At 38.0% G+C, this 16,183-nt stretch overlaps 1 protein-coding gene across 2 annotated transcripts; it reads left to right on the forward strand.

Annotated features, from left to right (window-relative positions):
• Nucleotides 1-1,931: 1,931 nt before the first annotated feature.
• On the forward strand, nucleotides 1,932-10,376 carry LOC110877405. Of its 2 annotated transcripts, XM_022125539.2 has the most exons (3): nucleotides 1,932-2,135; nucleotides 3,260-3,738; nucleotides 10,251-10,376. In XM_022125539.2, the coding sequence occupies exons 1-2, from the start codon at nucleotides 2,058-2,060 to the stop codon at nucleotides 3,713-3,715; spliced, it is 534 nt and encodes a 177-aa protein (XP_021981231.1). In that variant the 5' UTR covers nucleotides 1,932-2,057; the 3' UTR covers nucleotides 3,716-3,738; nucleotides 10,251-10,376. The 2 variants fall into 2 exon arrangements, with proteins under 2 accessions (XP_021981231.1, XP_035833340.1); XM_035977447.1 differs by lacking the exon at nucleotides 10,251-10,376 and having other exon boundaries at nucleotides 3,260-3,801.
• Nucleotides 10,377-16,183: the final 5,807 nt, after the last annotated feature.

A 16,183-nucleotide genomic window follows, 5' to 3' on the forward strand; every position in this document is an offset into this window, starting at 1 on the left:
TGTAAAACTTTGCCTATATGATCTAGGGGTGGTGCCGCCTCGAGTGAAGATTAGTGGTTTATCTTCTAAAGGGTCATGAAAAGGATTTATAGCGCACGGCCATATTCGCGCTCAGTGAGAACGCAAAGTCAGCTGGTGGTGTGTGGGGGTAAACCGAAGGGGGCTATCAGGTTAATGGTTTAATTCCATAGGACACCATCTAATCTGTCTCTTCTTGTTTATCAACATAAACTGGGTTTAATCTTCGTGACACCTAGTGACATCATTAGTATAAGTGAAAGGAAACATTCCAACTTGGTGGGGGATTGTTGGAAATATTAAAGATAATATTAAAGAGGAACATACAAGTTGGTATGTTTCATCCATCCCACATTGGTGGAGTGAGTGAAGTTTGAATGGTTTATAAGGGATTACCCCTTATGGGCCTCCATAGTGATAAATGGGTTGAGAAGTGGGTGAAGCCCACACGCGCGCCGAGGCGAGCCGAGCCGTGAGCTCGCGAATGGTCGCGTTTGAGGCGCGAATGGGCGCGTTTGAGGCGCACTTTGCACTTCGCACATTATCCAGTTTTCGAATTCGTATAGGATATGTATACAGTATTTCGAATTCGTATAGGATTGATATATCACTCCCTATTTTTCTCATTCTCTGGTATAACCCACACCTATAAATAATAGCTTCCTGTTACCCATTCATACACTGATAATTTCGCAGCCTACTCTCCTCCATCTGGGTGTTCGTGTTTTCGTTCCAGCTTCTGCGTTTTCTGGTTTCCATTGCTGTTGGAATACCAGATCAGTTCTGCATTAAATCCTGAGAGTTTACGCTGCAGCTCACAGCAATACGAGCGCGTAAAATCCTTTAAGGACATGAATCATCCGTGCAGTTCAAGGCTTTCGTTCAACGATCTTCGCCAGGTTGGTTTTAATTTTCGTGTTCTTTAAATTCGTCCGACAACGGGACAGTCTCCTTCTACCTTTCTTTAATCAGTTTGCTCAAGTTGGAACAAACTGGTTTGGCTGATAACTCGGTAATTAATAAATTAATTGTTTGATTAAATTATTTTTCAACAGATTATAGTTGGAAAAAACAAACCCTAACATGTTTAAGTTGGTTAGGGTGAGGTTGAAACTGGTTTCAAGTTAGAAAAACCGATTTCAACTCAGTTAATGGATCAAAAAACTTAAATCTGTTTAAAACCTATGGTGCGGTTCCTAACAAGATTGGGTTTTTTACAAACCAGTTTGGCCGTTTGGGTAATGGTTTCGAGTCGGGTTTTTTTTTTTTGGTTTGATGTTCACCTCTGTTGAAAAGTCTTAAAATAAATATATAATATCTAAATATGTGACCATCTGGCTTTATTTTTAATGAAAGTGATTTTACAGACTACACTTTGGTTTAGTTTAGTTCGTTTGGTTTTGGTTTAAGTTTTAGACTGAAAAACTAATTGTTGCTTTTTTAATGAAATATCGAAATCGACTAAGTTTCTTGGATTGGTCGAACCAACTCCTTTTAGCAGTTTGATCGTTTAATTTGATCAGATTGAGCACTGGAACATTATGTCAATATTGGACTACAGTTCGGGTCGGTCAATTTTATTCCAATGTTCAACTCTAGTAGAGTTGAACCATCCAACCGCTAAAACCATATGATTTTTTCAACCTTACCATCCTAGTCAGTTCAGTTTTTAAAACAACAATTAGCGGTCCAGTCTAAAACTTTTAGCCAAACCGGACATACCACCCCGTATCCCGTAAAAGCACTTTATTAAAAAAAAAATACCAAACAATCACATATTTATTTATTTATTTATTTATTGGGCATGCACCATATAAAACCAATATACTTTATAATTTTTCTGGCACAAGACAGGCTACCTTATTTTTACGTATAAAGTCCAATTTGAAGTTTTAACATCCCATTTGGAAGCCCACTTCATAAAGGTGGCCCGTATGGACCTAATCTTTTTGTGTGGCCTAAATTTGCCTATATCCTAACATACTGATCTCAGTGTCAGTGGAGTGTGCTGGTGTAGAGAAAAAAAAGTAAGATTTACGATGGATGACAACAAGAACAAATGCATCCAAGATTTGGGCTCGGCAACTGAAAATGTGGAACAAAGGATTTCTGAATTTGTGAGTTTTTACATTTTTTTTACAAGTATATAAGCTCCATATTTTTCATTCTTGATCTGAATTAGTATCCTGTTGAGGTTTTGACTTCCATCATTAACTGATTTATTTCAACATATATAATAAGAAGATGTATGATATCTGGTAAGTGCAAAAATGTGCAATTCTAATTTTTGATTCCCAAGTTGAACATTTTGGCAAATTTATTTGGGAAAATTACCAAATTGGATCCAAAATGGCCAGCTCACGCATCGGTGGTGGTACGTGTATTGCTACTATCGGAACTGTTATTGATATTCGTTTTGTAAAACGCGTGTCAATCTCTTTATATATCACGATATATTTTAACGAATGTCGGTACTAAAACTAATATCAACCGAATTCCCGCCGCAATGTGCGAAAGGATTCCACTAGTTTTTGTAAATAGTGACTGCAACAAAATTGAAGTGTAATAATTATTATGATACTTTTAAAATTGAAGCATAATAACTAATGCATTTCAAAATTGTTATAATATAAATATAATGTAATAACTATTGCACTATAACTAAAATTGAAGCATAACACTTATTACTTCACTTTAAAATTGTAATGTAATACTTATTACACTACAACTAAAGTTTAAGTGTAATATTATTATGTGACTTTTAAATTGTAATGTAAAAATAACGATACTGCTTTTCAGAGGCTGTTTGTTTACCTCTTAACGATACTCTTAATGGTTCAGACATATATTACTGGTTCCACACTTAATGGTTCAGATTGTTTGTTTCGTGAGCAGATGTCTGAATGGTTCAGACATTTATCTCTGAATAGTTAAGTTTTATACAAAGTCTGAATGCTTAAGACCTCTAATCTGAATTGGTCAGACATTTGTCTCTGAATGATTAAACATTATACTGGCTCTTAATGGTTAGACCTTTTACTGATTCAGCACTTAATGGTTCTTACTGGTCATTTTTCTATTAGATGCTTGGATTTTATTTAAATATATAAAATTAATATAATTTTTATTTAATATTATAAAACAAATTACCAAGATTATTGTGTAAATAAAGTATAACATTAACACAATTTCTTATACAACCTTACCTTTTCATACTTGTGTCTTTGAAAAAATGTCTCAGGAAGAAAACTTATCATCTGGTTTTAGTTCATCGGATTCCGATTCATCAGATTCTGAATACAATGAATGGGAAGAACGGATTCTTGAACAAAATCGACAACTTGATGACATCTTAATTGAATTACTCATAAGCATGGCAAATGGTGATCATGGTTCAACAATTCTACGACCAACACGTAGAGACGCGGCTAAAAGAAAAAGGAAAAGAAAAGGTAATGCTTCTAAAGAAATTGCTGCACAACTTCGTGCGATAAGGCTTATTAGAGAAAGTGAAAATGAACTCATGAGAAAAAGACTCGAGTTGAATCAACAAAAGGAACAAAAAAAGAAAGAATGGAAGCTAAGAAAAATGCAACTTCTGGAGCTAAACACACTGTTAAAGAAGGAGAATGAGCTCTTGTCTCCTGAAGAAGAAAACAGGAAACGCTATCTAATGTCGAAGTTTTATGGAATCTAGATCAAGTTTAGTATGTGTTTTAGTTGTAAGATTAAATATATTACGTATTAATATTTAATCTATAGCCATCATAATCATTTACATTATAGAGATCAAAATATATTAGAACCTATTATTTAATTAGTTGGTAATTGTTGATGGACCATATTACCCTTAGTAACTAATTAGGTTTCCTCCTGGGTGCTTATATAAGGAGAGTTATGTGGAGGTTTAGGGGTTACTCAGTTACACAATTACACCACCCCATTAGCCATAACATCATCACGAAACCTCCTCTCCATAACCGATACCCTTTTCGGTTTTCTAAGTCCCCATCATCAGTTAGCACCCTAAGGAGGAACCAGATCAAGATGACAATCATGTCGAACTCCATTACTGGATTCTCCTCTGCACTATCTGCTGTGACAGGTATGATTTATATTGTTTTCCTTCATGCACAAACAGAACTGAACCAACATGTGGTATCAGAGCATATGTTGATTAGTCAGTTCTGTTTTGTATCCATAATTCTGGGATTGAAACTTGGAAAACGGAATTTTGAAACTTTATGAAATTAACAGCCGTTTCGAGTCATGAACATCGACTCGAGATCTTAGTTTTCGTGAAAAATAATCATATGTTCATTCGATTTTAACTGGGTTCATGTTTTACAACCGAAATCTGTTTAGAAGTCTTAAAAAATTCAGGTTTCGGGTTCCAGAATTTTATTTTTTATGATTAGGGTTCATCATGTTCATGAGAAAATTCGAAGTATTCTGTTATGTTTTGGAATGATTTAGGATTAATGGGTGTTTTTTCCATGTTTGATCTAATTTTTATCTTTTAATTTTATTCGAAACTGTTATTAGATAAACAGTTATTATTTTCGAAATATGTTGACAAAATTAGATCAGCTTAAAACAGGAAAGAATATCTCTTAATCCCTTAGATTTCGAATTTTCAGTTATGATATCACAATTAACAGCTGTTAACGAGGTTGCTACTCGCAACCATGAGGTTGCTACTCGCAACCATAACGTCATTACTCGAGATCACGAGGTTGCTACTCGCAACCATGAGGTTGCTACTCGCAACCATGAGGTTGCTACTCGCAACCATAACGTCATCACTCGCAACCATGAGGTTGCTACTCGCAACCATAACGTCATTACTCGAGATCACGAGGTTGCTACTCGCAACCATGAGGTTGCTACTCGCAACCATGAGGTTGCTACTCGCAACTATAACGTCATCACTCGAGACCATAAGGTTGCTACTCGCAACCATGAGGTTGCTACTCGCAACCATGAGGTTGCTACTCGCAACCATGAGGTTGCTACTCGCAACCATGAGGTTGCTACTCCAGAGCAAAAGGTCATTAGTCGAGACCGTAGTTGCGACTCGCAACCATAACGTCATTAGTCGAGACCGTAGTTGCGACTCGAAATCTCATTATTTTAAGCTGTTTAAATGTGAACTAAAGAAAAAAAAAAAAAATTTCGGGGCTCCGCCCCGAACCCCGGGCGGGGGCACGCTGTCCCCCGCAAACCCCAGCGAACTCACCGCGGAGTTCGATCCGCGCTAACGGGTGGTTTGCTATTAAATGTTTGGTTTTTGTAATTATTTAGTTAATTAATGAGGATCAAATAATGTTTTACAAAACCAAAATGGCTTTACTTGAATGAGCTTCTGATGCATCATTTCTGGCCAAAGCTGACTTGATGCATCTACTTATCATCCAAGTATTACGAAAGCTATGCTGTGTGTGCATCATAAGCATGAATGTCTTTATTTCTGGCCAAAGCTGATCTAATTCATTCATAGATGGCATACTCAACAAGTGCATAATTAAAGTGTTTGTCTCAATTTCTGGCCAAAGCTGATTTGTTACAACCACTTTGCACATATACTTAAATGATTACACTTCTGGCCAAAGCTGTTTTGTCTTCGTTTAAGTAGAACTTTAAGTAGTCTATTATTTTGATGTTAGTAATAGACATATCACAACCTCTTCACATAATGATCCTTATATTAATGATCCTCAATTAATTTTTGTGATCATTTTGTCTGCCTTATTCTTAGTACCCATATTTTTACTCACTATGATTTTCTTCTATAAATCTATATCTCATCCACTCTAATTCCTAAGCCTAAAATGTTTTGCTTTATTTAAAGTTTCTATGAGAATTAGCTCTTAAATTAAATCCTTGATTATCTCTTAAGACACGATAACCTTATTGCTCTCTTCTGATAAGGCACTACGGAAGAAAAGTAGAGCATGATGATTAGGATAAATCGAACATGATGTCTCTTATGATAATCAAGAACTCTCTAACATAATTGCTATCACTAAAGTTATTCCAGATTAAGTCTTTCCTAAGACTAATCTATAATTGTGGAATAATCACAAGAACTCTTAAGGTGCATGTCTTCATTTAAATTATAAATTATAAGGTTAAGTGGTATATGTGAATATATTATAATGTACAATACCATGACCCGTAAAGTTAAGGGCTTACGCATGGAAATAAGTACATTTTCCAGTACATTACATACTAAGTTTTATTTCTTCATTTGTACAATTTGATGCATTATAAATCAGCTATAACACTCAAAAGTACCAAAGTATAACGAGTGTGTTGATAAGCAACATATGTACATAGAAATAAATGTTTGACACTGGAAAATAAGATATTATTCACCTTACAACCACTAAGAACTTTACAAGAGGATTGTTCTAAGGTCCATAGACAAATTACAAGTGCTAATCCCAACGTTAAGGTTCTTCAAGGGAAAATCTCACTGCATAATTATGTCATTAGACTAGGCATAAGCAACGAGACTATCCATTATTCTAAAAAAAAAAAACAGTTGGATAAATTGATTAGATAGTAACTTACTAATGATATTTAAGTCTGATAATTTTAATATTCCAACTAACACATGATTAGTTAACTCTAGTTCCATACGTTTCCTTACCAGAACTCGACAAATAACTAACATGAGAGTTAGTGACAAAATTAAATGTTAAGACTATAAGAACCATAATGAACAGTCTTCCAACAACGCTTTTCGATACCTTATATATTCTGATTAATCAGAATATAGTATCATAATTAAGCAATGTTATGAAGGTTGTGAGGTTTGCATAGTCAACATAAAGTCACACTTATCTTAAATTCTCATCTTATTTTTTCTAAATATCTGGATAGAAACATTACTGTGATGAAACTAGATGATACCTTACTTTTTCACAACTTTTGTCATCATGCAAATGAGAATTTGACAAAAGGAAAATGAGACTTATAAATTTCATCCATTAGAACCAAAATTCATGAGAAATCATAACATGGTTAATGAGGATGATTTTTTCATCTAATCTCATTTTCAGTGATTCTAAATCATGACGTTACAGCCCTAAATATTACTTGGCTTAAGGAATAAGTATGGGTCCATCATAAGTCATTCATTGACATTCGTGGAACTTATTCCAAATGGAATATTCAGACATAATTCATTTATCATTTGAAAGACTATCAACTTGTATCTAAATTTTGTCGCATATGGCCTACGGTCTTAGAAGAACTCTATTCATATATGTAGTTAATCAGATTTCTATTAAATATGTCCTTAAAGTTTCTTATGATATCTGGACATTAAAGAAATCAAATAAAGTCTAACGTATATGTGATAGGTTCCCACGTCACGTAGCTCATTGAAACATCTCTTGTAGCATTCTAGAGATGTTAAAGATCAGTGGGAGCATTAAGTGTCTTAATAATAACTTGCAATAGTTGCAAGAGATGGGGGATTGAAAATTTTAAATTTCCACCTCTTGTACAAGACATCGCTCCATCACGACACTGTTCAATCAAACCTTATCTCCTTAAATCTAATGCTACTCTTACAAAAGTTTCATTGTTGCTTAATTGTGGGCGCACTTAGATTTCTTACCTAAACTAACATAATCCTCAACAAGAGAAACTACAACGACTAATGTCATTAATTTGTTTTCTCTATTAGAATTTGTTGGTCGTTAAGTATTGACCCTAAGCATGCTGAGTTCCTAAAGATTTCTAAGGTTAGTGGGAGCAGTCACAGTCCTTATTATGACTTGCAAGGAATACAAGAGGCGGGGGGAAGAGTGTCATTAAAATCACTCCGAATTTAACTCCGATTACACCTCTTGTACACTATACTGCACCAACTCTTACAAACTTAGAATGAAAATGATAGCAACCTAACCAAGAGCTAATCCATAAAATTGAAACTTCTAATGAACCCAATAATCAACTCAGGAGGTCATCTAGGTTTAAAAGCCTACTAACTTTGATGATTACATAACCTCCCTAATTGAAGTTGAAATGGATTTTGGAAATGTTTACTGATCCTATCTCTTCAAATTAAGCCATTAGTGTAAATCAATCATTTGAATGGAATAAAATAGTTTTATAGTGAAACTGACTTTGTGTGTTCTTATAACGTTTGGGATTTGATTAAGTTACCTAAGAGTGTTCATGACTAAACCAAATCCTAATATAAGCGTTAAGACACTCAAAAGTATGATTGATTGTCAAAGGTTGTACTCAGGAAGAGATAAATTATTAAAGAATCTTTATTGCATATCTAACAAAAGATTTCTTTGAGGATCATCACTGTTCTAGTAGCTTATAATAGTTTTAAGCTACATTAGATGAACATTAAAACGATTTTCCCTAATAAATGGCTGACACATTTACATGTTCATTAGATAACAACCTAAAGTTTCAAACTGAAGGTTAAAGAACACTTTGTTTGTAAGCCAATAATATCCATGTATGGGTTAATGCAAACATCATAATGTGATGAAAAGCTAACGTAATTATTTTCATCAAGAATCAAGTGGATTAATGTACCTACCTCAAGATGAGTGGGAGCAACTAAAATAAACTTGTCTATATAGATGACATTCTTTGACAAGCATATGTTACATAAGTCAAAGTATTGTTAACACAAACTTTGATATAATAAAACTCAGAGATATCTCTTACGTGATTGATATCATAACATACTGAGATAGACCCAATGGGATATTAGTTTCGTTCCATAAGTTTAACATTAAATGGGTCCTTACATATGTAACAAACAATATTGCTCTCCTTTAGAGGATAATAGGATAAATGAGATTATTTATTTATGCTTCATTAATTAGAAGCCTTATGTAAGTTTAAGTCTATACTCGTTTAGATATTACTCATATTGCAACACACTAGATATGTCTAGATTAATGTGTAGCATCTTATGGAGTATTACAATATCTTTAAAAGAAACGAGAGACTGCAATTTAAAGAAGAAGTGAGAATTAAAACCGGTTTATTACTCTAACTTTGAGATATTCAAAGATTATAAAATGCAGTTTCGGGTATATCTTTATGTCAGCAGACAAAACCTATTTCATGGAGGAGTCATAATGCACTGATATTAACAACCTAAGTTATAACGACATAACATGGCCACTAAATGTTGTTGGAAATTTAATCAGTGGACTCATAAGTTTATTAACTCCATATAATGTTTTGAAGAATTAGTGTGATAAAGTCAGCCACCATAACTCCTTGAACAGTGACAGTTCAAGAGGTGCTGCATTAAGTTTCGATACGCAATTAATTATTCGTTTATGAACGAATTGAGGAAACTAAGTTTTGTATCGAATACATTCATGATATGCTTAAGGATCCTATAACTGAAGAGCTATTACCCATAAGTCTTATTAAGAGAGCTCATAGACGGGTATTAATTAATGGCCATGTGCAATTGCATATCGTACTATGAATGACTAAGTATTAGTTAATTTTCCTCAAGTTTGATTTTGTATGTCTGTTAGAATATGTTCAACCGGTATAATGGCATATAGACAAATAAAAGTTACAAATCAAACAAAGGGCTTACGCGTATTTTGATCATGATGATTAGGTTTTAAATTAAGGCTATAGTATGATTAATGGGGGTCCTGAGTCGCATAATGATTCAACGGCTGTATTTTTTTGCTATAGTACTTGTTTAAGGCTAAAATGAGTGTTAACTCCTGATCAGGCTTATCTAATACTCATAGTAAATGATTACTCGGCTAAGTGGGAGAATGTAAGATTAAATATATTACGTATTAATATTTAATCTATAGCCATCATAATCATTTACATTATAGAGATCAAAATATATTAGAACCTATTATTTAATTAGTTGGTAATTGTTGATGGACCATATTACCCTTAGTAACTAATTAGGTTTCCTCCTGGGTGCTTATATAAGGAGAGTTATGTGGAGGTTTAGGGGTTACTCAGTTACACAATTACACCACCCCATTAGCCATAACATCATCACGAAACCTCCTCTCCATAACCGATACCCTTTTCGGTTTTCTAAGTCCCCATCATCAGTTAGCACCCTAAGGAGGAACCAGATCAAGATGACAATCATGTCGAACTCCATTACTGGATTCTCCTCTGCACTATCTGCTGTGACAGGTATGATTTATATTGTTTTCCTTCATGCACAAACAGAACTGAACCAACATTAGTTTCAACGTATCTTTAATGCATGTGTAAGATGTTTCATTGTGTAGTTTTGTATTTCATTTATGTGTAAGATTATTTATTTGGTAATTTTGTTGTGGAGTTGTTAGTATAATTAAGGATGGAAATAGGTCGCATTTGGATCAGGTATTAGTATCATACTCGGTTATAAAATCGGTTCTCATATCCAGCACAATACGCATCGGGTAATTACATGTCGATTATCGAACAATACGTATTTGCATGTATCAGGTATACTTGTTAGTTTGTATAAAAGATACATGTTGAGATTTCCATATATGTTTGTTTTACTACTATAATTATTGTATAATTTTTATTTACATAACAATTATATAGATTAAAATATGATACATTACATATGTATATGCTGTATCATAGATAATAATAACATTATAATTGTCAAATAATAAATAAAAAAAAATCTTAGAAAATGAACCTAGCAAATAAGGCACTAATAGATAAGGGTTTGTCGAATACCCAAATCCCGGATGCCGTTAAATGGATCTTCGCTGACGTCAAGAGGCCTTTGTCTTCGTTGCTACAAAAGAACAAACAGTTAGCCTCGCCACGGAGGACCCCGAGGGGTGGGGGGGATCTGTGACCAAGCTCCGGCGTGAGAGTAAGTAAACTTGCCGGAGAATGAAAGGAGTTTATTCCGATGACTATGATCACCGGAATAGTTCCTTCAAGGTGTGAATCTAATAAATGTCTGAGTGTGATTAATGTGTGAGAATGTTGGTCAGAGATAATGCAGGGAGAGTAAATGAGAGTGTGTTAAATGTGCTCATACCTCTTGTTACCGTTTTCCTCTTCTTATATAAGCGAGTAACCTTATCTTGCATGTGGGATATTAGTTGACGTGATCCAACGGCTTCTGGTAATCTTTGGGGGGCTCAGACACGTGTCTGAACCCCAGGGTCAGGATGATGGCCTCATTTAATGTTTACGGATGGAAGAATACCATGCCAGTCGAGATGCTAGTTACATCGGACATTAAATGCTCTTTTTGCTTTTCTGAATTCTTGTTTCCCGCTCATATTCTCATGTGGAAAGCCTTAATGGAGAAGTAAACTTATTCGTGGGCCTCATGTGTTGGGCTTTTGTGGCATCAGCCCAAACCGGGTAAATGGAGCAATCCTTTGGCCCGTCGTCAAGTCATATTTAGTCCCTGGCTCTGAGACCCAAGGCTCATGATCCGGGGCTGAGCCATACTTGTATTTACAGAAGGTAATTTTCTGTCTTAGAAAATGTGGGCCTGGGCCCCAAGTGGTTATTATTAACCCTCTACTAACCTGTCGAATATTAATGGCGGGGTTTAATCCCATCGATACACGTGTCTCCTTTTTGAATTTCGAAAGGACTTTGACGTGACGGTTATCATCACCATCTGTCATGAGCCGTTCCGGCCGTTCAGCGATAAGATCGGTTTTGACAGCAAAGGACTTGAAGTCCTTCGTTGAAACATACAATATCCATGAGCAGTTTTCTCCTTCTTTGTCGGGTCCTAATGAACTGGCTGAGTGTACGCCGGACATGATCCCCCTTTATACGCTAGCATTTTCCTCCTGTGGGGTCCGGTATCCTCTTTCCCCTTTCAAGGTTGCTTTGCTTCCTCAATTTGGCGTTCACTTTTCTCAGTTACATCCCTTAGGATTTATGAGATTGGTACACTTCGTGTTGTCCTGTGCAGCCGTTTCTGGTGAACCCTCTATCCCTCTGTTCTGCATGTTCTATAAGCTAATCTCCGACGGAGATTGGTTTACTTTTTCAAAGCGGCAAAACAGTGTGTCGAAACCTTGTTACTCTTTTATGCCAACTTCTACCTACCCGAAGGATTGGAAGAGTAGGTTTATTTTTGTTTCTGCTACTATGATGCCGGAATCTCCACTGCCAAGAGATGTTGAGGCTGTTATCGAGGATGTTGTTTCGACCCTGTCTACTGCTGAGACCGTCCAGTGGAAACGAATGTACGAAAACCCAACGAGGGCCTTTACTTTTTTCCGAGGGGATGCTCGCCATGGGGGGTTGAGCCCTTCCTACCCGGTTTGTCCCAAGGCCTTTTTTTGGTAAAAAAGGGTATCCTTTATTCTTGATCTGCTATTTGCTGTTGTCCTTTTTGTGCCTTAATAGTTGTGCAGTCATCTTTAGTGCTTTTTCTTGTACAGAGCTAACTTTGTGGAGGCTACTTCAAGGTGATTCCAAGGATGTCAAGTTTGTAGTTGATGACGAAATCGATCCTGGCTTGAATGCGGAGGTACAGGTTACCGGGGGGTCAACCCAGGTTGGGGGTTCTGTCGTCATGGGGTTGATGAGGGAACCCCTTCTGATGAGGAGGAGAGTTCCCTTGACCCTCCCCTTGTTCAGCATTCTGATCAAAGTGATGATGAAGCCTTGGAGGTTTGTTTGTTTCGTAAAAGAAAGGCTGCAAGTCCTAAGCCAACCCCTACTCCCCGCGATATCCGGCAAAGGCTCCGGAGTGCCAGCGGGCAGAAGCCCCCTCCTTTGTCGAAGGTTGTTTCCGATCTTCCCCCTGTTGGAGTCAAAGGTTCCTTGTCTAAACACCTGAGGTCTTCAAGTCTTGTGAGTGCACCTTTGCTGGTAAGTTTTTTCTTCCTCCCATTCCCTTTTTTTCTACCTTTGTTTTGTTTTTTATATCCCTTTTCTTGTTATGCAGGGGAGTTCTCAGGATCCCATAGAAATTCCTACTGGTCCCTCTTCTTCCCGTGTTCAGGATAAGACTTCCGAGGTGGGCATAACTCGTTTCTCCTCAGTCTTTGAACTCTCACCTTCTCATGCTATGGGGACCAGTAAACCCACTCGCCTTGAAGGTCCTATTCATCGGTCCCTTTTGGCTCCTATGTTCGCTGATGCTATTCCTCACACATATGTCCCCAACTGGAAAATATCTCATTCTTCCGTGATAGGGACTCCTGAGTCTGCTAGGGACTTTCTTACTCATGTTGTTCCTCCCTCTCATTAGTTTGTGAACTCCGCTCTTAGGGATGATCTATTTGAGGATCAGTACAGCTTGTCCCTTTGTCAGAACTTTTTCAGAGGCGCTGGAATGCTACAGCGGATTGATGATTTAAGGAGGGCGAATGAAGGACTCAAGGTTGAGCTCAAGACCTCTCAATCTGTTGCTGCCGACCTTAGGTGTCAAGTGGTCGAGGCTGAGTGGAAGTTGCAGGAAGAGAAGGTATATAGCCCTCCCCCCCCCCCCCCGAGCAGGGGCCATGCTGGAGCAGAGGAAGCAAGCTTGGGAAAGGGAGATGGCGGCGCTGGTAGAGGAGAAGGGGGAGCTGGTTGCTGAGTTAAAGCATTTGAAATAAGTTGGCTTTGTCTCCCAGGAGCAGTTGAATACCATGTATGCAGATTATGGGATAACTTCTGATGATAACCAGTGGTTGGCCAGGGAAAAACATTGGTTGATCACGGAGGGGTTTGGGGCCTTCCTTTCTTCTGTCTCCCAGTCAGAGGATTTTAAGAGTGTTTTGGAGGAGATATATAGGGCTTACCGGGATGTTGGCTACCAGGCTGGGTTGAAGGATGGTTATGCTTATTCTGCTCAGGGTCTGGGTAGGAAGGAGACTCCGCTGTATAACTCCAAGGCTAAGAAGAAATTATCCAAGCTGGATGAGGAGTTTGGGAGCAAGACCCCGGTCATCCTAAAGAAAATCCTGGAGCATCCCTTGATATCGATAGATGAATTAAAAGCCCTGTTTTCCTTTGTTGGTCCTTTCTCTCCGCCATCTGTATCTGGGGGGTGCCCCCTAGTGATTTTTAGACATTTTCTTTCTTCGATATGGTTGTAACTTGAATAACTACTTTCCTTAGGATACTTTTGAACTTTTTGTGTTTGAGAAGGGGAACCTTTATGTGGGGGTTCTTCTTGGTACCTAATCGTATAACTTATGACCCTGTGTTGTTGTCCTGTCTCTTGCTTGCTTTTTGTTATGTTTGTTGTTTTGCAGGGGCTTTTGCCTAGGATCAAGCTGGTGTTTTCCTGGGGACCTTTGGATCGTTTTGCAAGAAGTTGAGCTTTGGTCTTTTTGGTTGAACTTGTTGTGTTTTGTTGTCTTGTATTTTGGCCAAAGTTATTAAGGCTTTTCTTTGTACATTTGTTTTGTAAATGAATAAAATATGATCTCCTTTTGTAGTTTTGTTTACAAATATGTGTTATACTTGTGGTTTGTCTAATTTACCAGGATTGTCTGTTCGAGGCCAATCACATGACAAGTTTATAATGTGAGATTATGTTTTTAGTTTGTTTTTGTCCGCTTTCTTCGGGTTAGCTAGACCCTATTTGCCCCACGGCCGGGCTTTTGGCATGTTTGATATACCTTGTACACGTGTGTTTACTTGTTAATTAGGCTTTATAGTGTTTCCAGGCACGTCTGCCTAGATATAATACCTGCTATTTTGTCAAAAGAGGACATGCTAATTGCCCATTTTTCATTTACTTGGGGGATTTAACTTCCCAACATAAGTTGTTACAAAAGACCTGTTCCTGGGGGTGAACCCCGGGATATTAGTTAATCATTACAAAAGTGGCTCCTTGGCCGTTTTTCCAGGGAGTTACTCCTTACATGTGATAGTTTCTAAGTTGCATGAGGTTCCACGTCCTAGGAACCTCCTTGCCTTGGAGTGTTTCCAACTTGTAGCTCCCTTTACCTTTTGTCCATATGACTCGGTAAGGCCCCTCCCAATTGGGGCCTAGTTTTCCGGTGCTCTCATGTAGGCTGGCTTTGTTTGCTCTTAGCACCAAATCTCCTGGGACGAGGCTGAGCTTTTTCATTTTGGCGTTGTAATAACTTTCCAACTGCTTCTTGTATTTGGCCTCCCTGATTGCTGCCACCTCTCTTCTTTCCTCTAAAAGGTTGAGGTTCATCCGGAGGTCCTGTTCGTTCTCCTCCTCTCTGAGCTTCATTCGGGCAGTTGGGGACCCTATTTCGGCCGGGATAACGGCTTCTATCCCGTAAGTTAGGCTGAAAGGAGTTTCCCCGTTGCAATCTTTAGGAGTGGTCCTATATGCCCATAACACAAATCGTAGTTCCTCCAACCATCATTTTTGCTTCCTCCCGAGCCTCCCTTTTATTCCCTTGATAACGCTTTGATTGGCTCTTTCTACCAATCCGTTGCTTTAAGCGTGTGTGATGGAGGTAAATACATGTTGTATGTGCATCTGTTCACACCTGGGTCTGAAGGGTCTTCCCACAAATTGGACGCCGTTGTCATTTACCAGCTCCTTTGGAACCCCGTATCTACAGATGATGTTGTCTAGCACAAATCGCCTTATTTGTTCCCCGGTTATTTTTGCTAAGGGTCTCGCTTCTATCCACTTAGTAAAATAATCGATGGCGACTACCACATATTTGACCCCTCCTGGACCCTCCGGGAACGGCCCTATTATGTCGATGGCCCACTTCTGAAAGGGCCAGGATGTCGAGACTGGTATCATGGGATGCTTGTGTCGGTGGGTCATAGGTTCATGTACCTGGCAGTTGTCACATTTCTTGATTTCCTCGGAAGCTGTTTCGTACATTCGAGGCCAATAGAACCCCGCATTCATTGCCTTTGCTACTACCGTCCTTGGCCCTGAATGCATTCCACAAATCCCTTCGTGCATTTCCCTAATCACATACTCAGCTTCTTCCATGTCAACACACTTTAAGGAGGGGCCCAGGTATGATCTTCGATACAACTCCCCATCAATCAATTCATATTGCAGGGCCTTGACCCTTACCTTTCTGGCCGCCCACTCCCCCTCAGGCAGGGTTCCGTCTCTGAGGAACTTTACAATTGTTGTCATCCATGTTTCTTGTGCATTTTCGAGTGTAGCTACCTCTTCTGCACCGAGGGAGGGGGAGGTCAAGACTTCCACTTTGACTTCTCTTGCTAGGTGGTCAAATGCTACTGA

Source organism: Helianthus annuus, chromosome 9 (genome assembly GCF_002127325.2).
Source record: "Helianthus annuus cultivar XRQ/B chromosome 9, HanXRQr2.0-SUNRISE, whole genome shotgun sequence".
Taxonomy (NCBI): Eukaryota; Viridiplantae; Streptophyta; class Magnoliopsida; order Asterales; family Asteraceae; genus Helianthus; species Helianthus annuus.